Raw genomic sequence first — 24,087 nt, forward strand, 5'->3', positions numbered from 1 at the left:
TCTCTATGCTATGACCATGTGCCTAGTTAGTCGTTCTATCTATTTGAGAGAGCGTGAGAGGGGTCTCCTTCATCCGCCCCTCTGTCTAATCCCATGTATTTCTTTCTCTTCAGGTGTTAAGTCCAACGTACAAGCAACGGAACGAAGACTTTCGGAAGCTCTTCAAACAGCTCCCAGACACAGAGCGCCTCATTGTGGGTAAGTAAGGTAGAGACCTTCCTTTCCTGTGAAGCAGGGGATGTTTCCTGAGTCAAACCTAACCCTCTCTTAGTTCTGTTTCAAGGGTCATTGCTTACTTCCTGATTATGTCGAGATGTTTACATTGTAATCTGAAGTTACATAAGTAGGAGGGAGAACCTCTAGAGATGAGACGTTTTTCTTCTGTGTAGCTGAAGTCAGTGAAATATAATTCGCCTTTTGTGCTGCTGTTTAGGAAAGCTGCCTGGCGTTCTCCAGATACCAATATTCATGAAACTTGTTAGGGCTTCTCACAGGACATTCTGCCAATAAAGTATTACCAACCAACATGTGTCCTACACTGACATTATCCATTCAAAAGGTAGATGGCCACTGTTGTTTTCCTGTTAATGATGGGATACATTTTACAGTACCAAATCTTAGTCCGTTCCTGGCCCTGTCTATAGCAGAACGAAGGTGATAAAAGTTGTATGATAGGCACCAGTGCTTTAAGTGGGCCGGCACTGTCCGGTACTGAGTACCAGCACTTTTTTATTCTGGGAGGGAGAGTACCTGCTCTTCTCAAGATAAACGTAATACTTTTAATTGGAGAGTACCGGCACTTCTCAGAAACAAGCAGGTACTCTGACGCAGAGTACCTCCACTTCTATTTTTCCATTTCAAGCACTGATAGGCACCCCATGCTCCCCCATGACTGCTGTATTTTCTGCACGTGCACTGTGATACTGATAGCTACATGTAATATCATGACATTAGCCAGTTAAGTTTTCCAACCTAAATATGGCATGTACCAACATCCAGTCAGAAAGGCGCAGGTTCACTGTGCTCCTCCTTAGACAAGGCAATAACGTTCTATGATGAGTAGTAAGACTTATAACTAAATTGTTTTCTCTGCGCCATTGGGATACTGCTAGCTGCCAGTAATATTATGACTTTTTCCTGCTAAGTTGCAATATTTCCATCACCTTTTATAAAAGTTTGTTTAGATCAGCTTCTGGAATGTGAAAGATTTTGAAGATCATCTGGTGTAGGACTATTCACTAAGATTTAGTGATCATTGGCCCCATACAACATGTTCCACCTTATGTGGCACCTCTTTATAATGATGACAGCACCGACACAAATGCAGATTTTAAATATATGCTGCAGTAGCATGTGTTGCTCAATTAACTTTGTAAAGATCTGAAATGTATTTTGTTTAAAACCCTAATTGTTTACAAAGCCATGGGTCACAGTTTATAAAATAGGTAAAAGCCCCGAGGAAAAAAGAAATCTAGCATATATACTGAAATTCTGTATTGCATTGTTAAAAAGGTTTTTTTGTATGATGAGCAGGGCAATTTTTATCTCTTTTTTTTTCAACAGTGGACCTCCTCACTTTAGATATCTCCCTTTGAACTGGTGGTATCATTTGTTCAACTAGATGATTGGAGCCTCTCACATAGCACTGGAGTGATAGGGACAACAAATGTTTATCATGGAACCAAGCCATCTATAACTAATAGGATCACAATATTTGTATGTGATTCTTACAGCAAAATACTTTGAGATCTTAACTCAGTTCTCTGAGCACGAAAAAAGTATAAAGCAGATCTGCCACCCATAGAAGATTTTCCGCTGCGTGATCATGCAGGGACAAAGGGGTGGGTCGTGGAGAGAAGGCACCCCTGCACTGTCTAACGAGGCATAGAGCCTGTGCCCTGAAGAGGTGTTAACTGGGACTGTTCCCATGAGGAGCAGGGTCAAGAGTGATTTGCATATAGCTGGGTCCAAACTGGGGTGACATGGTGGTAAAAAAAACAACGGATTGGGATGCGGCCCGAGCGATTGCGAGTGGCTGAGATTAATTGAAGCATTCCATCCATCACCTTGTTGTTTTTCCACCCCAAGGGCACCAGGTATAACCAGTCATGGGTTTCGGCCTCACTGTGCCACTGGATTCAAGCCAGCCTGGCTCATGAGGAATAATACTCTGAAACTGGTACCATGATTCTTGTTTCCGGCACAGGGAGGACCTGTCCTGGACAGACTGTTCCCGTGGGGAGCAGAGTGAAGACTGATTTGCATACGGCTGGGTCCAAGCTGAGGTGGCATGGTGGGCAAAAGCCTGATGGATTGTGATGCGGCCCGAGCGATTGTTAGTGGCCGAGATTACTTCAAGCATTCTATCCATCACTGTGTTCTTTTTGCTTTAGAATTTCAAAAAGACAAATCTAACGTAAAGTGCGTCAAAGCTATTCCCAGCGATGAGATTCATGATGTATATGTTCTCTTCTTCCAGTTTTTTAACAAAGGAGGTATTCTTGGTCATTTTTTTAAATAGTAAAATAATAAAGAAGCTCAGGGGAGCTGTTGACAGACCACGCTGACCCCCTGCTCTTTACTGTGTGTCCAAACCTTCTCTTTGCAGATTATTCTTGTGCCCTTCAGAGAGACATTCTGCTGCAGGGACGCCTCTACCTCTCCGAGAACTGGATCTGTTTCTACAGCAACATTTTCCGCTGGGAAACCCTGGTGAGCAAAAGCTCCTTACTCTTCCAGTGTCCCTTATGGACAATTGCTTCACGCAAATCTCAGTTCAACCTATGAGCTCACTGTGCATCTCTGACATTTTTAACCTTTCCTGTACCTCATCTCATTCTTAGTCCCCTCATGATCTCTCTTCCTCACACATATTAGAACCTACTAGTGAAATACCACACATCATAATCCCTACATGAATTTCCTGAAGTAATCACTTAACCCGAGGCCCCCTGTGAGTTTTTTGTTCCCATCATCTCTCTGGTCTTGATATGCATCCTAACACTTCACCCCCAGTGCCCAGCCATCCTTTTGCCCTTAATCCACCTTCAGTGTCCAGTATAGTCCATACTGCACCCCTCTGGGAATTCCACTTGCCTGTCTCAAATTGCTTAATACCCTCTAAGCTTCCCATGAACATTTAGCTTTTCACTCAGTTTTTGTTTCTCATATTCTAACCTCTCCATGAGGCTGCATGAGTACCCCGCTTGGACTTCCTCATCCATTAGCCCCACTCACCATCTTAACTCCGAAATAACATGGCCAACCTTAAAAATGTCAACACTCTCCATGAATTTGCCTTGCCACCCTCATACACACTAGTGCCTCTGATACTGAACTAGATTGAACATCTTAACCATGCCGTGGATTACATGTACGATCTCGCAATCACAACCCCTTCTTGAGTTTCCTGTGCATCTCAGCTTTTCACACCCCATGAGATCCTTGTATGCATCTTACACACCTCAACCCTTCTTTGAGATCTGGTGCCCATTTCACACATCGCAGCCCATCTGTTAGCCCATTTTACTTACACTTTAAGATTTGCACACTGATTTTATTTCGAGGTACTCAGTTTTATAATGCTGTAGTTTCTGTGGTGACGGAACTCAATACAGATATTTAGCTGTTTGCCTGTTGTTTTGCTTTTGTTCATTTCAGATACGCATTTTAGTACACCATTTGTGTTGCACAGCAGGTGCTTCATCCCAGAGTATACATTGCAGGGTTTTTGTATGTTTTACCCTCTCATCTGTTGGTTTTTTTTAACTTTCTTTCTGGATTTCTCTGCGGTGGACCTCAGTTGACTGTACGTTTGAAGGATATCTGCTCCATGACGAAGGAAAAGACAGCCCGACTGATTCCCAATGCCATCCAGCTTTGCACTGACACTGAAAAGGTATGTTTCCCCCCCCACCACTGCTGTGAGACTAGTGTCTTAAATACAAGTTTTCCAAAGAGTGAGCCCACTGTTTCTTAGATCATTTATCCAATGAGCCTCTTCCTTTACTACATGGTTCGAGGGGGTCTGGTTGCAGGGTAGATTTTCAGGGTATCCACATAAGATTCATTGACATACAATTAAACTAGATGGACTCTGTTTATGTACTTAGTGGTTGTTTTCAAAATCTGGCTTGGATGCAGCCCTCCATGGCCTAGGTTGGATGCTGTTTTTTAGGCCCTCTACTGACTGAATATCCTGCTGTCTCGTTAAATACTTTCTCCACTCCAGACCCATATATACAGCTTCTTCTCCTGGAGGTACAATATGCACTTTCTTCTAGATCTTGTGCTGCAGTGCTGTGCATACCCTTGGACCTGCGGTTGCTTCGAACTATCTAGAATAATCAATAAAGAGAGTGAGAAGAGAGAGCTCACTTATTTTCCCAAGTATCATCTAACAACCTGAAAAAACAGCACACTACCCAGTACTTTTGATGCTGTATACTCCCCTAGTGTGAAAAAAGGAGAGAAGGGGCTAGGTTTAGTTAAACCCCCTCAGGGTTTTCACAGCGACCCTTTTGGCTTCTGTAAAAGACCCATCAACCTAGTTGGTGGCATACTTCATCATTGGGATCCCACTCCAGACACCTAGCGAGTCAAGGATGTACCACAATGCCTGGTTACACTGGAGTTGGGATTTTCTTGGGTGAAGAAGTGAAGTTAAAATTGTCTAACAGATACCTTACCAGAATTATATACTTCAATTATGGTAAACTTGGACAAAATGCAACATGCATTGGCAAAGGCACTAGTTTTCGCCTATGCGAGATCTGATGTCTTTGTCAGTGCTTGTAATATTATAGTTTTATATGGTGGGTTAACACAGCTAATGCACGAGGAAGGAAGAGCTGCTGACCTTGGAACTGGGGGACCACGTTCGAGTCTCGCCGTTGGCTCAACATCCTGTGATCCTGGGCAAACCAATTAATCCTCCGTGCACAATTAGAAAAATAAAACAAAATGAAAGTGGTTCTTATTTAAAACACTCTACCTTCGGGACACTGTAAGACTATAAATCTACAGGTAGCCCAAATGATCAAGCTTCATTGATCCACGAAATCGTACTGCTGCCATTTATTAAAAAACACTGTATAATTTAGGGCAGCTTTCCCTCTGTGCATGGCTGCTAGAAATCGGAAGTCTGATATCACTCCATGAACGTCAGTATATGTTAGGGGTAAATGGTTTGGTAATTGTTAATTTAGCACGGAAAACGGTGGCTTCCCAGGGTATCGCAGTTACTATACCTTACAGAAAGAGCAATACATAGAGTTATAAAAGGTTCCCTTTGACTGTCATGTGAGGTACGTGTTTGTTTAAGTTTTCATCCTGCATTACCTAAGAGTATTTTCTATTTTGCAATTTATGAGCTACATAGTGTTCCTAGACGCAAAAGGCTCACAGCAGAGGTACCATCAAGTATGTTTGAAAACTGCTATGGGTGAGGCTCGAAACATCCCTCACTGCTACCCAGTGTGACCATGTCTGGTGGAGGAGGAAAGTGTCAGCAGAATGGAATCAGCAGTGGTGGAGAAGGCACTTACATGCACAGTGCACCTATTTGTGCATGCAATCTCATGGGCGTGGAAGTACAGTTCAGTGCTGTCAGTGGGACTCACAGCGCTTCATGTTGCACTGTCTGGCTGTAACCGTGCTGAAGGACAGAGTGTACAGAGACAGCGGTCAGTGGAGGGTAGAGCTCTGTGTATGTATCACATGATCTATCTCTATATCACAGTTTCTCGGCTCCCTGTGCCACCTGCACACGCAGTACCCGGGGTCTCACAATGCAAACAGACTAGGTCAGTAATGACGAGCACTCAGCATACTTAATACACACGTTTGTGCACAGTGCTGTGCAAACAGGTCGTATGAGACGTGGACTCAGACCACCCCTCAGTGCTACACGGATTCACAGTGCTTGTCCTGGAGGATGTCAGTGGTCACAAAGAGTTGGGGGGCAGACAGGGTCAGAGCCGTGCATGGATTTAACACAGGACGCCTGTTTCTGCATGGGGTCTTGTGAGGCAGGTGTCAGTCACACTTCTCCACGGTGCAGTGGCTGCCGGGGTGAGGAGGGGACACACAGTGAGTGTAAACAAACAAGTAGTGGGGCTAATGTGCACATGAATGCTTGCGGTAACTGTGTGAGATCCAGCTGTGCTGTGGTACGTGCATGTCCTGCACAGGCTACACTCACTCGTTGCGTCAGGCATAGTGGTAATCCTGTTGGCCTGTGGCAGCTGCTGAGTGAGTGATCAGTGCATGCTGGACAACAAGGCAGGTAAGCAAAGGGCACAAAACCACGGGTAACGATGGTTTACAGAGCTGTCCCATGACGGATCAGGTGTGCCCTGGACTCACATGCCACCACTTAGCAATCAAAGACATTAATGAGGCGCTGCCTTAGCTGGTAAAAACATAGTACCTTCCGACTGTGTAGCGAGGGGAAGGATACTGACTACCAGCCTTTGCTGAGTGATCGTAAACTGTACTTCGGCCAAGCTCCACGCCAAGGCACGAACAGAAAGCAGAGCAGGAAGACATGCAGAGTGAAACCAGGTGGCGAACTGAACAATAAGAAGCAAGGAAAAAAGGGTGACATTAGACCTACCAAATGGAAAGTATAGGTAAGTGATGGGTGGGCTTGAAGCCTGTTTTTTTTTATTTTTTATTTTATTATTAAAAACCTAATTTTAATTTAACTTAAAAACAGTGGTGGATGTGTGTTGAGGGAACCATGACCTCTTACATCCATAATGTGGGTCAACATATTTCAACCATGCTGTCTTCACTGCCAAACGTCAGTATGGCTTTCGACAGGACCAGTTTTTGTGCGTGCAAGCTAAGGCATGTGATAACCACACACACTTTCCCGACCTTGTCTCCATTAGAGATTTTTCTGGTCTTTGTTTTACTCCATTCAATACTCTATGTAAACTATAGGGCAAAACAGAGACAAAGATATCACAATATATTGTGATAAATGCACATGCAACAGGACATCCAACTTGTGCATATGCACTCCGCATGCCATAAGTTTCAAGCGGATGGAACCTCAGGGCTATGAGCTTTTGTAGGAAAGTGCCTCTTTTGACATGGTCACCCCTCTACTTTGTGGTTGGTTTCTGGTGTGATTTTTACTCTTAGTCCACTGGGTCCCTGCTATCCATGTCCTCAGTGCCACATCTCTTTCCCCAAAACTGCACATTTGTTTTGCACAGTTGGCAAACTCTATAGCTACTACTGTATTTCCCTAATAAATGGTACACCTGGTGCCTAGGGCCTGGGGTGCTTAAGAAAGTCTCTGAGGGCTGCTGCCCCAATTGTGCCACCCTCAGGGATCCCTCACCTAACACAAGGGCTGCCGTTGCATACTGTAGACCCCTGTGTGCCAGGTCCCGTAACACTGCATGTGTCAGGTGTAAGTCACCCCTCCGGCAGGGTGCATCCAGGCACATGAGAGGGCATATCTGCATGAACAGATATGCCCCTGCTATGTCTCTGTAGATTCTGAGACATAGGAAGTGCACACAGAAGACATTTTAAATGCATGTGCTGGACACTTTTCATCACAAGTTCCCCAGCTACATGATGACTTCTTTGAATCCTGGGATGTTTGGTATCAAACATCTCAGAATAATAAACCCTTACTGACCCCAGTAAGGGATTTATTAAAAAATTCACACAGAGGGCACCTTAGAGGTGCCCCCTGAAAACCTACCAACTACTAGTGTGTTAACTGACTGGTCCTGACCAGTATAGCCACCACAGATGCGTTTCTGGCCCTCCAAGGTGAGAGCGAGCGCTCTCAAGGGCTTGAAACAAAAGCCTACACTGGACAGAGGTGTGACCTCCTCTCTCAGGCAGGATGGACATTCCTGGGCGGGTAGCTTCAAAGGCCTAGCCACCCTTGAATGTGACCCAGGTCTCTCCAGATGGTGGAGATGACCAACCCCTCCGTCTTGACCCCACTTTTGGTGGCAGCACAGGTGGGAAAATTAGGCAGATTAGGAGGTTTGCCCACTTCATGCCAGTCCCACCTCTAAGGTGGATGAGCTGAAGTCGACACTACTTTTTAAAGTTCCTCCATCTTATTTGGAAAGGAATCAGGCCACTAGGGTTAGGATTATGCCCACTTACCTGCGGAAGTGGTCTTAAGAAGGGTGCAGTCACCATAAAGGTGGTCAACCCATTGGCCACTCCCTGGCACTCCCTGCAACGCCCCTAAATTAGGTATTTAGGTGGCACCTCTGAACCATAGAACGCATATCCTGACTGCATACGAAGAAGAAGGACAAATATGAGTCACCCCTGCAGATGAAGAGGAAGAAGAAGCAGCTGACCCGGTACCAACCCTTCCAGCCTGCTTGCTGACCTCAACGGACTCTGCACAAAAAGGCTTGTTCTGCAGCTACAGCTTCAAGAAACCTCAAGCCTGCCTGCCTTCTGAAAAGACTCAGACTCCTGGGAGCAGCTGACTTGCTGAGAAACAAAGTATCCAACAAGGACTCTGCAGCCTGGAGACCTGACCCCTGAAGTAACCTCGGCACCTGACAACCTTGACCCGGTGTGAAGCCCACAAATGGCCAGCCCGAGTGTCACCTACCAGTATGACTTTGCAAAAAAAATCACATCTGGGGCCTCAGACACAATGAGCCTTTCCACCTGTTTTTCCACCTATGTAATGTGGTGCTTCTTCAGACAGAGTAAATATGTGGAGCTCCGGAGGCTGAATGTAGGTAACATTACAGGTGACTCCCCTTGACAAAGTAAGTGCTGGAGGGGGGCCAGCTTTGACTATTTCTCTGACTCTGTTATTATGCAGGTTTACAAACTGTGCCTTTTATTCTACATAATGTGTGACCACAGGGCTTGCCCCCCCTGATTTTCCATGCTGTAAGAAGCGATCTGTAAGGAAGTATGTTTTGTTCTTTAAGAGTCGTTCCTAACGGCTGTGTTCACAATGTGTGGTTGGCACTTTCACATTATTAAAGATCATGGGTGTAGAAGCGATATAAGCATATGTATCACCCTGCCACTATATTGCAATGTTTGTTTGTCTACTGATAATTATAATAATATAGAGGATTTACAGTGCAGGTAATTTACAGGGTAACTGTCTGATTTGCATGAACACCAGAGTGCATTGCATGATAAAAATTAGAGTAGGAAAACTTTATGCACCACTACTGAGTTGCATGCGGGAAAACCTACAGTAGCATTTGGCTACCAAAAAGCTTACGTCCATGAGGTTCCATTCACTTAGAACTTATGGCATGCGGAGCACATATGTACAAGTTGGATGCCCAATTGTGTGTGCATTTTTCACAGTATATTGTGAAATCTTTGTCTCTGTCTATCCCTATGATTTACATAGAGACTCGAACAGAGTAGGACAAAGACCAGAAACATCTCAAATGGAGACAAAGTTTTAATTGACACTGCGTGTGGTTATTGCATGCCTTAGCACGCACGCAAAAAAATTGGTCCTGATGAAAGCCACACTTACCTTTGGCAGCTGAGACAACATGGCTGAAACATGTCGACCCACATTATGGTTGTAAGAGATCATAGTTCCCGCAACACACATCCACCACTGTTATTAACTTTGGCCACGTTTACCATAATTAAAGTATACCATTCTTGTAATGTGTCCGTTAGACAATATTAACTTCACTTCTTTACCCAAGAAAATCCCAGCTCTGCTGTAAGCAGGCGTTGTAGTACACTCTTTACATGCTAAGTGTCTGGGGTAGGACACCAATGATGAAGCATGCCACCCACTAGGTTGGTGGGTGAGGGATCTTTAACCAAAACTGAAAGGGTTGCTGTGAAAGAAACCTAATGGGGTTTAACAAAACCTAATCCTTTCTCTTTTTTTTGCACTAGGGGATCATAGAGCATAAAAAATACTAGGTAATGTGCTCATTTTTCATGTTGTTAGATGCTTCTTACTAGCATCAATTACCTTAGCATCATTTGGCCCTTAGCACTGGCATGCCCTGTTCTTCCCTGTCCGCCAGCTCTTCCCACATACTTACTTCTTTAAATCCCTTCCTAGAACCTAGTTTACTCTGACGCCAAATTCACTTTGCCTCAAAAATTAAATAATTACAAGAAATCCAGGGTAAAGGTGCCCATTAGATCCTTGGCTTGAGGCGCAGAGACCTCATCAGTAAAGACATGAAGGAATGCAACTTTATTAGCCTCCAATTTAAAACTTATGAGACTTAAATTACTGTGCATGGTCCATCAAACAATCTTCTCTTTTGGCTGTCTACATCTTCTGTACAGATTCATAAGTAACAATTAATAGCATTTACTAAGCACCACAGACAAACATTTATCTCATTTTCTTTGTGGTAAAAAAACAGATATTTTTAGAAAGAACCACACTCATCAGGGATCCATGCTGTGGCATTTACCCCCTCCTGCATTTGAACAGAAGAAGAACAATAACATTTTTACAAAAATGTTCATGATGCTCATTTCTTTCCTTGGCCCTTCTTGAACTACCATCTAACTATGAGATGTCCTCTCAATATAAGTATTTTTTCCGCCTATCATCTATGTCTCACAGACACTATTGTGTTGTTACCCCAAGGATCATTTACTAGTGGAACCCTGCCTCTACTTTTCTGCATTTAACTTGTTCTTTCTCCCACTGAGAACATTCAATTCGTTTGATGCCTTTGTTGCCTTCAGTGGTAGAGGATTCCAGACATTTTCCTGTGTTAGTCTTAGAATTACACTTTTCACAATCATGCACTACAGGGTTGAGTAATGCTTTAATTTGGTATGTTATATTTTCACGGAGGAGTATGAAATGATGCTTATTTTTGCGCAGTTTTATAAAGATTTGATAACTTTGCTATGTTGACAGCTTTTTAGACAAATGCCCTGACAAAGCAAGATGTTTCAGGGAAAAATCATTGAAATCAATTTTTGCAGACGATTTCTAGGTTTTGTAGGAAAACAGGCAAGATTTTGCACAGGGTAACTTTCCAAACGTCATGGAATTGGCAACGATTCTAAACTTCACCAGAAGTATTGTTGATTGTGCAAATATGAACTAGTAAAGCTCGTAGTTGCAGATTGTAAAAGGTCTAGTGGAGATGTTGAGTACTTGACTCATGTCCTGTAACCTTAATGATCTGAACACTGACAAAAAGGAGCTAGCTCTTAGTCAGTTATTTTTCAGTGCCAATATTTCCACAATGTCAGAGAACACATAGGCTGAATTTGAAGGTTTTGTCAGGCACAAATAACAAGGTTTAGTATCCAGAATTATTCGGAAAAGTGATGGAAGCACTGACATACATATATATGGTTTTAGGTTGCTCTCCCTTAATGCTTTTTCTGCAGTGGATGAAAGTGTTTTTTTCAAGTTTGGAATGGCTATGTCACTGTTTGGCTGGTGGCCGTTAGAACAGGCTAAAGTCTGTGCAGTGTGATGGAGGAATCAACCGACTCAAGCTCGGACATGGGGACTGTGCTCATCCCATGGAACTGTTAATAGAAGCACAGTGCATCCCCTGTATGGCACCCATTTTCTTGAACATCCTATAGTTCTTTATTAACTTGAGCAGGAGCTGTGCCTCTCACTCTTTATTGTAATGGCCTTGATCTGAGCCAGTAGTGAGGTGTTTACAAAGGAGATCGACATCTACAGGGGTACAATTGTCTTCCATTTGGGAGATTTTGTTACTGTTTTCCTCCATTTGGATTTCATAATAACTTGCCTGGTAGCATGGATGAATATACAAGGAGGAGACTGGGTGAAGGTAAAGTTGCCTGTTTTGTGGTTTAGGGACAAAGGGCCTTATTTAGAGTTTGACTGATGAGCACTCTGTCACAAACATGATGGCTATCCCATCCACATTATAACAAGTACATTAGGATATAATGGACTTGTAATATGGAAGAAAGGATTGCCATCATGTTTGTAACAGATTACCCAGTGCAGACTCTAAATCGGACCCAAAGGTCCTATTCTAAACCCATTCAGTTTAAAACATTTGGAATATGGGGCGAGTTGTCAGGTTTAGTTCAGCTGTGGAAGATCAGTTTGAACCATTTGTTTAGAAGCAAGGTGATGTTGCTGATTTTGCACTTATTAATTATTGACTAAAAATTGTGACTATTACATGTGTTATACATTTTGTGGTCAATTGCGTCTGCACATTTAGGTGTGCCTGGGTGACGAGTCATACTAACATTTGCTATCACTTTAGAGATCACAGAGAGAGCTTGTTTGTGGGTTGACAGCTGCTTCACTACCATTTCTTGGCGTATGTGGTATGAAATTGGTTTTAGGGAACTAGATCAAATACTGGTGGTAGACAATATTCGGTCTGTGTTGTTAGCTTCTGCTTTTCTGTAATTTTAGTGTGATGAAATGCCAAGCATAAACTCTCCTACCACAATCGGATTTACATACACATTAAAGGAGTAGATACAGAGTTATCTTTCCTAATGCCTTGCTTAGGTCCATATATATATGAGAACGTCTCTTCCAGGGACAATGAAAGCAGTTTGGGTGCTTTTGAAATTTGCCTACAGACCTTAAGCAATCACTATCTGCCTAAACTTAGTGTGGTTCTACAACACCATCACTTTGATCGTTTAAAACAAGTACCAGTAGAATTTGTATGATGCTTTATTACAACGCTAAGGAAATTAGCTAAGTCGTTTGATATTGGAAACACACTAGAGGATTAAGAGATTGGTTTATGCTGGTATTAGAGGGATGTTCAAGAGAACAGTTTATGCAGTGCTTCCAAAAGTCAGAGAGGAGTTCTGGTTGAAAGGGAAAGCAACTTTGCATGATGTTTTAGTAGTGACAAAGAGAGTACAACATTTGGTACCTAGTGATAATAAAATTGAAAGGAGCACAAAAGTGGGTAAAGATTTGGGAAAGGTGATTTGAATAAAGTGATGGTTGAAGATTGAATACGGGAGGATATGAAAATTACACCATGGGGAAGGATGATGGGGAGGGAGGATTTTCGTGTGTGTGTGTGTTGAGTGAGATTATTTTTGATAAGAGGACACTAGTAGAGCAAATCTCACCAAGAGAGGTGATGATTTATTAGGGTGCCACATAAAAAAAAATATTAATTTAGCTTGATCTTAATGCCACTTCTCAGGTCCAGCAGCTTAGTATCTGTGAAAGATGGGAACTGATGGAATTTAAAGATTTATTTCTTAAATATTTAGAATGATTGAAAGCTTTTTTCCACAAGATTAGGCTAAACAAGGGAACAAAGCAGTTACTCAGATTATGAGAGTGGTAGCAATAAGTTTAAGATAGAAGGTTAAAGAGGAGCTGGATAACCTTTGCAGACAGGGCAAAATGCAGCCAATAGAATCAAGTAAGTAGGTTTGTCCAACTGTAGTAGCACACAAACACTGTCATTATATTAGGCTGTGCATCGATTTACATCAGATGTATTTGTTTCATATTGGCGTCCGTTGGCTAATCCTGAGGAAATCTTGTCATATTCTCAACCCAGCATTAAATGGTGGGTCATTGTGTAGCAGTGGAACCTACATCACACTAACCTGCATAGCGAGGGTGGCAGCTAAGTAACTTGTTCATGTTGACATCAGCTATGATCAGGCCAAGAGCAGAGCAGAGCACTGAGCTAAAAAAGACTCTTAACTCACTCAGCATGGTCTACACTTTCTCACAGGGCACCCAACAGTTGACTCTTCGATTGTGACATCTACTCGAAGGAGATTTATGGACGACAGCTCTATCATGGGTTTCCACCAAACAAAAAGTGCAATGCCTGAGACGTGGAAGAAAAATGTAAATATGACATCTTCACTGTACCTAAGAACAGGTAGTTTATTTACATAACATGTAACAGAGCAGGCAACAAAATATATGTGCTATAAACCAGTCAACCACCTAAACCAAAGAAAGACATGCTTAGATGAGGGTTGGACTTCTTTTCACAAACACCATCCATGGGATCAACATGAATTTTAAAAGCAGTACACTATTCAGCTCTCAAACTGATAACACCCTGCCTAGAAGCAAAATGAAAGCAGATAATTTAAAGGCAATGGGTGGCTTGGAAAACATAGATTACTGTTGGTGCATATTGAACTATGAATACTGCAGTCTTTATATCACACAAAAAAATACAAATTTCCAAGATTTGGCCAGATTCATGAGCCTGTTGTTGATAGAAGTTTTTACGCTGCTCAGCAGGGGCACAATAGAGTGGCTGTTCATGAATCAAGGTTGACTGCTTAATATTATTCAGTTTAATACCCAAGAATATATGCTTCCCAAAGCCAACGCTAGCTCTAGTATCAAAATGCAAAACATATTGTTCTCATGCCTTCTTGACAAAGCACAATACTCACTGTGGAGCAAGAAGGTTGCATAGCAAAGATTGCCTGTCCAAATGTTTTTTCTGCCAAACGTGCATCTGAAAAGCTAAAATAATATTTCTCTTTTGCATTTAGAGGTAAGTGTTTTCACTTTAAAGTATGCCCATCTATAGCGAGTGTTTACTAACTGTCTCTAGCTCGAAGCAACTGCACATCTGCGGTGTCAGTCTAAACATATTTTTCCAAACCACTAAAACATGGTTTGGAAAATGTCATATCTTCGATGGACTCCACTCAATCAACACGTTATAGAAATATTTCTAGTTCACCAGCTGGTATTTACAGTCAACATTTGAAAAACTGAGGCACCCTCAGCTCAAATGTAGTATTCTTTGGGCTTCGGCACAGATACACACATAGCATTACTGTGGCATAGCAAGCGATAATGGTTTAATCCAATGCTTAATTTGTGTTGATGGTTGCAATTTGGTGGCATTGGCACCAAGCCTTATTTTTATCATCAGATTATGACCCAGAGAAAGAAAGTAAATAGGCAGAAAAGGAGGAGGATGAAAAAATGAACAAGAGCAAGATAATGCTAAAAGGTGTGTATGGCGATGGATGAAAGAGACCTGTGGTGGAATCAAGACTGGGAAGCCTTGGTATCTGACAGCCATGGCATTGGGCAACATCAGTGACTGGGTACCAAGAAAATCTTTAGGCCCCTGTACTTAAATTTTTACAAATTAAACACTCCTCTTATCCAATTGATTCTGCCTCCCTTCCTGTGCAAAATAGCCTTATGCAACACCCAAACCATGATCTTAACTGAGAATGCGCAGAGAGAGGAGAGGTGTGTGTGGATGGCCACTGTTGACTGTTATAGGATCATTGAGAGTAATAAATGTTTGACACTCTGAAATTGGGGAAAAATCTCAATTGCATGGTTAAAAAATGCTAAAGAAAAAATAAAGCCATACATTTTAAGTTTTTTTTTTTTAATGTTCATGCTATTAGGTTTCTTCCAAAGACCTTTTATCATTTTTGACAATAAACATAAGTTCTGGGATCTTGAAATCTACAAGACCTGTTGGAAGAGAGAGGTATTAAAAGACCCCCCACCACCACAAGTGCCATTCTATATTTATTTTTCAACATTGTGAATGAGTTAATAGAACTGAAACACAAGTATGAGAGATTAATTGCTGCCTTAGAACCAAATCAACATTTTAATGCACCACTTTACATGAAACCTAGTTATTTTTATGTAAGTATTTTTGGGATGGAAAGGTCACCTGCATATTGATGAATGTGTACCCCTGGCCTGAGTGCCCCAGTTGCAGTGATATCTGGATCTTTGGCACCGATTTTCCATCATGGGCAAACACGGGGTCATGTATGTGTGCTATGACCTAGACCTGTCTCACAGATTGTGGTTTTAAGACCAAGAGGGGTGCACAAATCTTTATCCTGGACTTATTAAAGGGCTGCTTCCCTTCCCATGAGTTTAGTAGCACGAGCAAGGTGGTGGCAGCAAACAGTTTTTGTACTAGTGAATAATAGAAGTGAACTTTTTACCTGTGTCACTGTAGTGAGCCCTACCAGACCATAAGTGTAAAGTTCCACCGCTGTGTACCTTACTCACCCTTGGCCTATATCATGTTAGTATGCAGCTCTGTGTGTCTGTGTGTGGTTCAGTACATGGAGGCCTGTGGGTTCCATATTGGAGGCCCAGTGCCTTGGAAAGGCTTGTTGAGTCTCAGAAAGATTTGTGGATTGCCTACATTCCCGTGCACTGGGTGGAGGAAGGAGAGCCAGAATCTCTTGAACTCTTCAAGAGGGTTCTTTAATTCTGAAAAGGTAATTGGTCAGTGGGCATGTGCACATATAAGAAAGAAAATGAGGCTCCTAAGGAAATCATAATGAATAAAGACTGATGGTCTTTGTAACCTTTTGATAGGCATATATCGTTGAGGCTGACATCAAGATGTGATCCTCTAGTCACTTCCTTGACTGACCTGTGTGTGGGTATATCAAGAGTGAAGTCGGTCCTGCTGTGACAGACTGCTATCTGTACAAAGGAGAGAACACAGGAGTAGGCACATCAAAGCAGGCAACTCTCACCACACAAACCTCAAAGACTAAGAAGCGAAGTCACATGTGTCTGAAAACTGATTATATAAAATGCAAGCTTGAGCTTCCCAGAATTGTCATACTGTAGATGTATGTCAGCATGGAGAAGCTCAACATGACTTCTGCCTGTTGCATCCAGGACTGGATACTAAGGACTGCTAGTCTTCCTGCTGGGTGAGGGGACATCACCTAGGAGAATCAAGACCACTTGCCTTGTAGCCTGGATAACCAACATCTGCCTGCCTGGTGAGAGCAGAGGATCCTATGATGAGGAGGAGAGTGCCTAGCAGGAGCAAAGTCCAAAGGGGATCCTTTTAAGTCGATCTCTGAAGTGAAGTGTAAGATTCTGGTCAACATTGAAGGAAAGTGCCGCTTTTTGACACAGTCACCCCCACTTTTGCCTGTTTTTTTATGCAATTTTGCCTGAAGGTGCACCTGCTAACCAGGTCCCCAGTGCTGCATCGCGTTCCCTAAAACTGTGCAATTGTTCCCCAATTAGTCATACCTTTGGCACCCCTGTAAGTCCCCAGTAAATGGAACCCCTGGTACCTGGGGCATGGGCTGTATCATGTATTGTGCCACCTTCAGGGACCCCTCACCTAGCACAGGCAGACTGCCATTGCTGGCCGCTTGTCTTGGTGCAGCTAAAAGTAAAAACACAACATGACACACAGCCTGCAATATATGAAAGTTAACCCTACAGCAGGCTTTACCGCCCTAAAACAGGGAGCATTATATTACATGTGAGGACATATCTGCAAGAGCAGTTATGCTCCTGCGGTATCCTTGTCAATTCTCAGACACAGAGAGTAAACAGGGAAGCCATTTAAAGTACATGTGCTGGACACTGGTCAGTACGAGTTCCCCAGCTACGTGATGCCTTCACTGAAAAGAGGGATGCTTTGTATCAAACATCTCATATTAATAAACCCTCACTGATGCCAGTGATGGATTTATTAATACATGCACCCTGAGAGCACCTTATAGGTGCCTCCCAAAAACCTGCCCTCTACCCGTGTGCTGGCTCACTAGTTTTAACTAGCCTGCCACCAATAGACAGGTTTCTGACCCTCAAGGGTGAGAACAAAGCCTGCTCTGGCGGGGCTGTTGACACACCCCTCTTAACAGGATGATCTGCAAATCCAATTCCAAGCCAGGGGGCTTCAAAGAAGCAAGCCCACCGCCCTTGGTATGCAGAGCTGGCATCCCTCAGAAGAAAGATGCTGACCTCCTTGCCCCAGACCCCATTTGGCGTCTGGACAGGCAGAAAATTTAGTATTCAAAGAGGTGTGTCCCCTCTCAGGTCAGTTCCACACCTAAAGTGAGCTACCTGATATGGACTTAACATTTAGAAATCTGCCATCTTGGTGTTGGCAGAATTACAAACTCCGGGACAGGATTATGCCCACAGGAAATGGTCACATGGGGGCTTAGTGACCCTAGCTGTAAGTAGTCCATTGGCTACTGCCCTACACTCCCTAAACACTCCTAAATTCAGTATTTAGGGGAGCCCCTGGCACCAGGAAATCAGACTCCTGCTGACCTACAAAGAAGAAGGACACTCGAGGTGCAAAATTAAAGACTGAGGAAGAAGCAACTGACTTGCCATCAGCCCTGCTGGCCTGTCTGATGTTCTGCCAAAAAGTCATCTTGTCCTGCAAGCTGTTGTGCCTCCAAAAGCTTGGGAGAACTGCCTGCCTTCAACATAGACCCAGGAATTCTCTTGGAACTGCGAAGCAGCTTCCCTGCAACCTGCAGGCACCTCAAGAGACATGAGAGGACTCTGGACCGCCAAATCCCGACACTGGAAAGCACAACCCCACCCGTACCACCTAACCTGAGCTGAAGTGGGCCAACGGTGCCAGCGCAGTCCCTCGCCCCTCCAGAGACTAAGCCCACCTTCGACTCACCAACGTCACTTGTAGCCTCTGTTTGCAGGCCACCTCGACCCCAAGTGCTCCCAGTGATCAAAATCCAAGGCCTCAAGACATCTCTGCAGCTGTTGCCACTGGCTTGTGGAGAAGAGGACCTAAAGTGTCCCTACGTCCCTGAGCATTGTGAGAACTGACCCCATTTGCTGGTTCAGCTCGATTGAACTCTCAGTCCAAAACTGTAGCCTCTTTTTAACTGGACCGATCCCCATTGACTAACATTAAGCACCTGACGCTGAAAAGCACCTTTGCATCTGGCCACCTCAGGGCCACCTGAGGTAATCTGTTGGTGCTGCTTTGGACCTTGCCCCATACTTACCTTAAGTCCTAGAAATTGGTCCCGTAAGTCAGTGTGAAGTGCCCGATTGCAGTACATGTTTTCCCCCGATAGGATAACATTGGGCACCCGATGCTCAAAAGCACCTCTGCACCTGGCCGCCCCAGTGCCTCCTGAAGTGACCTGTTGGTGTTGCCTTAGACCTTGCCCCATACTTACTTCCTTAAGTCCAGGAGATTGGTCCCTTAAGTTGCTGTGAAGTGCCCGAATGCAAATGCAGTACATGTTTTCCCCCATTGGATAACATTGGGCATCCAACGCGGAGAAGCACCTCTTCACCTGGCCAACCCAGTGTGGCCCGAGGTGACCTGTTGGTGCTGTCTTAAACCTCCCCCCCATACTTACCTTAAGTCCCTCAGGTCACTGTAATATACCTCTATGCAGTATTTGTTTTTCCTCCATAGGACAACACTGGCGCCTCGGAAAAGTGCACTGTGTCGACTTTTGAAACCTTAAAGTATTTCTCTTGCAAAACGTACAAACCCGATCGTATTGGTTTTGGTGCCTAATATATATATAAAGATACTTATTATTTATGTCAATTGGTGTGAATGTCCTTATTTAGTCATGTGGCTCTTTTATTAGCTGTGTGCCTATGGTAAATGTCTAACACTCCTTTCTGAGAAGCCTATGGCTGCTCAACCACACTACCCTCTAAGAGAGCACCTTGGGATTACAGGATCAAGCCCCTGTCCACTAATAAGGGAACCCCTAGACTCTTTGCACAGTATACCTCATTTTGATGTAATAGACAAAGAGCCAGCTTCCCACAAATGTCAGGACCACCACACTGATCTTACCACCTGCATGTGTTTTCGTTGTTCACAACCCCCACATATGCCATGTGGGGCCACATTGAAGATTAGGAGCCATTGCCTTAATGAATCACTGTGACAGAAGACTGCTGTCAGCCAGAATAGGCATCACCCTGTGTGCTGCTTTTCATGACACCTTTATGTCAGGTGGGAGCCACGGTGAAGAGAGAGGCATGTCGCCCTGGAGCAACGTTCATCCGTGAAGCATAGCAGGTTGTGACTTTTGGAATCAGAGCATCGACTCATCCACCCGAACCCAGAAGCACCCTAGACCTAATGCCGAATTTACAAAGACTTACATCATGACCTGAGGAGCACCATGGAAGCCTGCTGTCTTGCCCACAATATCAGACTCTGCTCACTGTCGGTTCGCTGATGTGCACCAGAACCTACCTCTGGGGAAACTTGCTCGGGCTGTAGTGCTTCAATGCTGAGATACTTTGACTCTGTAAAAACCAGGCTATCAACAGTATTATTTTTAGGTGTTAAACTTACAAAACTAGATAATGTTACACTTACCCAGGTGTCTTCATTTAATTGGATGGTCAGGTATAAAAGTGCTTCTCAGTCCTTCAGTGCTGAAGTGAATACCGCAGCCACCTTTAAGAGCCTTATAAAAGTCTTAGTTGCATTTTTACATATGAGAGATTAGTTGAACTTGACTTTGTCTGCATGCTTTTAATACTTCTGAATTGAGAGAACATATAGTGTAAGTCAGTGGTACCTATATTTTTAGAACCATGCCCCAATTTATAGAAGACCGTTTTTCATGACACACCTAGCTTAATGGACATGAGGCGGGCATTTTTTTTTTTTTTATGTAACAAAGCATTGTGTGGAGTACACTTCCATTTACAGTCAGCACGCTTTTCCTTCAAATGGTCACTAAATTTGCACAGACAAACAGTTTTACTGATAAAACTATATTTCACATAAATGATAATATGGGGAAATCGAGTTTCAGTGAATATTAGTCATTTGCGCATCACCAAATAAAGTGTCTTAATTGGTTTTGATTCCATTAAAATCTTTTTTACCATCACTCATGAGAATTACAAAAACAAGGTGCTTAATTTTTGCTTTCCTATTTGCTGAATGTGTGCATTTCATTTAGAGGTATTTACATTTTGTGGAATGTTTCAAAAAATGGCATTGTAAAGCCTCTCCTTTCACACTCCTTGTACCCCAGCAAGATTGTCACTTAATTCACTTCACTGTTCTTTCTATGACTGCAAAGTGAGAGGAGTTTGTAAACACCAATCCCCATGTTAAAAAACATAAGCAGCAATTTGACAGAATACATTGCCTGACATTTGACCTCGGTCTTTGAAGAGCAGCAAATGTAGAAATGCATCATTATTTATTGCTTAGACTTTCACAAGTCATCAAAAATCAGGTCCGACTCACAGTTTGAGAAACTGCTCTAAATCATCGAGCAAGCTTTTAGATATTTCTCACACTCGGGACTCTAAATTCTGCATCATTAATCTAGCAGATCCATTTTTCTTTGTGTATTAAGGCTGTAAAACGATATATCTTTGTATCTGTTTGGGCCCGCCCACTTGTATTTTATGTTTCTGTAGTGAAACTCTGACACTGGCGCAGGCATTCCTTGAATATGTTTGAAATCTCTGATCTGTGGCAGACTCATGGCTACATTATGTGGAAGCGTTCTTCAGAACAGCATTAGGAATCGCCATGTCTGTGTTTAAGGTAATTGGTTCACAGATAAAATGTATTGCAAAAAACCCTCTACCTTTTTAAAGAATATGTTTGTTTTTCAACAAGGTGCAGCCACCTTGAAAAGCATTTTTTTGCAAAACATTTTTTTGTTTCATTTTCGATCAGAGTTAAAAACTTACAAATATTCAGTTATCTGAAACATTTTCTGGAATCTCAACAGTGCATGTGAAAGAATGAACTTGTTTGTAGCTGGATCACCAAAAACTCAGTGTAATACTTATGCAATACATGCAACACACTCCAGACTAGTGGTACCAGGGTTGACTTTATTTTAATGGCAGTCAGAGGCAATAGTCATTATCGGCATTGTGCCAACTTGGGTGACGCAGCCATGTTGCTTAGTGATGATTCTTTGGTAGTATGCTGGGACTTGATAATATCCTTTGACCACTGAAGGACATACTGTAGGACGCTGGCTCTTTATATAGTGGACCAAAATGGCGTACACTGTGCAAAGAGTCCAGACAAACCCCAGAGGTATCACAGAGGCACAAATTTCATCCCAAATGCTCTCTTTTGTGGTAGTGTGATCGAGCAAATAGGCATATCAGAGGGTAATGCTAAGCATGTAAGGCACACACTATTACAGTAAGTGAGACACACACAATAAAGAAATCCAACCCCAATTCATAAAAATGACACATACTTTTATATAAACTTTGATACCAAGATCACCAGGATCAGGTGAGTACTTTTTGAGTTATGAATGTTTATAGTTTGCAAAAGTTGACAGTGCATTTTTCAGATGCGGTAATGTTATCCTATAGAGGAAGAACAAACACTGCATATAGGTATAGTACAGTCCTTTATGGGACAATCTACTGGACTTAGGGTAAGTGTGGGGCAAGGTCCAAGCCCACACCAACAGGTCACCTTAGGCAGCACTGGGGTGCCAGGTGCAGGGTGCAGTTCAGTGTTGGGTGTCCGTGCAAGTCTATGGGGATTGGTCCAGCCACAGAGTTGCTGCAGGGGCGGACTGAGAGTCCATTCTGGGCAAACCTCCAAGGGAGTTCAAGTTCTGTGATGCTCTACGATGTACAGACACCAGTGGTCCTGTTCTCCTCAGATCGGGGCACCCAGGTGCAGAGTTGGTTTGGACTGTCAGGTTTACTGTAACCGGGAGCGGTCATGGTGGAGGGGCCCCACAGATACAGGCTGAAGGTGCAGACTGGGGGTCCAGTCCAGCCGAACCAACGAGTGGGCTCAGGTCTCACGAGACAGGGGGACGTAGGGACACCAGTGGTCCTCTTCTCTGCAGTCCGGGTACAGAGGTGCAGTGGATCGTCGGGTCACCATCACCAGAGGCGGTCGCGATGAAGAGGGTGTCTGCAGAATCAGGCTGCAGACACCATCGGGAAGCCCACAGAGGGCACGCTCGGAGTGGGCTTCATCTCTGGACGGCGTGGGAACCATGCTGGCACTGTTGGCCCACTTCAGCTCGGGCTAGGTGGCTCGGGTGCAGTGCTGCTGTCCAGCATCAAGTTTTTTGTGGTCCCGGTGCTTACAGTTCTTTCTTTAGGTGCCTGCAGATGCAGGGAAGCAGCTCCTCTGCTCCCAAGGGAGTACTTCTTGGCTATTTCCCTAGCACTGGCAGCTCTCCCGGTTTCCTGGAGGCTGCAGCAGCAGGACAGGTCAGTTGCTCCTTGAGGGTCGGGTGGAGCATGCAGGCTAGCAGGGTTGGCACCAAGTACTTGGTTTTCGGGCTCAGCAGGCTTCTTGTCCACTCCTTCTTTTGTGTCAAGCGAAAATCTGAGGTACTGGTATCAGAGGGTCCCTTAAATACTCAATTTAGGGGGCGGTAAGAGGAGTGAATAGAAATAGCAATGAGCTACTTACTTTTGGGGCCACTGCAGCCTCTAGATGACCATTTCCTTAGGGGAAGTGGGCATCACTCTGTCCAGAGTTCCTAAATTCTCTGCCAAGATGGCGGAATTCCTGAGGCTGTGTTCATTTCAGGCTGGTCCAGCCTGGAAATGCAACATGCCTCTTGCATAGCTAATTTTCCTGCCTGCCCCAGGTGCCAGCTAGACCGTGGGGCAGGGGGCTCGGCATCTCCCTCTGAGGAATGCCAGTTCTGCATACCAAAAGCTGTGGGCTTCTGTGAAGCCTCCTGCCTTGGAATGCAGGTCATCCTGTGGGGAGTGGGTGTAACACCCCTGCCTGAGCAGTCTTTGCTTCTGATCTCCAGAGAACAAAGGCTCTCACCCTTGGAGGTCAGATTCTCCTTTTTCGTTTTCAGACTGGCTACAACTAGTCCGTGAGCCCACTACCAGTTGGTAGGTTTTAAGGGGCACGCCTATGGTGCAGTCTGGGTGCATGTGTCAAAAAATCCATCACTGGAATCAGTGAAAGATTATTAATTTGAGAATTTTTATACCAAACATCCATATTTTTAGTGAAGCCATCATGTAGCTGGGGAACTTGTACTGACCTGCGTCCAGCACATGACTTAAAATTGCTTCCCTGTTTACTTACTATGTCTAAGAATCGACAAAGTCATAGTGTTGGCATATCTGCTGTTGCAGTTATGTCCACACATGCTTTAGGGACTTCTGTAGGGGTGGCTTACAAATATTACAGGCAATGTTTAGGGGATATGGCACAGGCTGTGTGCCTTGTCGTGTTTTCACTTTTAGGGAGCACTTTATCATGCAGCCTGCAATAGCTATCTGCATGAGGTTGACGCTGCATCCCTTAGAGTGGCACATGTTGTGCTGCTGCTCTTAGGGGCCCTCTTCAGTACCCATGCCCAAGGTACCAGGGTATCATTTGCTGA

General features: G+C 43.8%; 1 protein-coding gene across 5 annotated transcripts in view; it reads left to right on the forward strand.

Annotated features, from left to right (window-relative positions):
* Positions 1–24,087, forward strand: part of LOC138285015 (protein Aster-B) — a 405,970-nt gene that overhangs the window by 224,264 nt on the left and 157,619 nt on the right. For all 5 annotated transcript variants that reach the window (XM_069224429.1, XM_069224431.1, XM_069224428.1 and 2 more), the window contains 3 exons: positions 114–198; positions 2,609–2,712; positions 3,803–3,898. In XM_069224429.1, the coding sequence (XP_069080530.1) occupies positions 114–198; positions 2,609–2,712; positions 3,803–3,898 (285 nt within the window). The remainder of the gene's footprint in view (positions 1–113; positions 199–2,608; positions 2,713–3,802; positions 3,899–24,087) is intronic.

This window comes from Pleurodeles waltl, chromosome 3_1 (genome assembly GCF_031143425.1).
Source record: "Pleurodeles waltl isolate 20211129_DDA chromosome 3_1, aPleWal1.hap1.20221129, whole genome shotgun sequence".
NCBI classification, from domain to species: Eukaryota; Metazoa; Chordata; class Amphibia; order Caudata; family Salamandridae; genus Pleurodeles; species Pleurodeles waltl.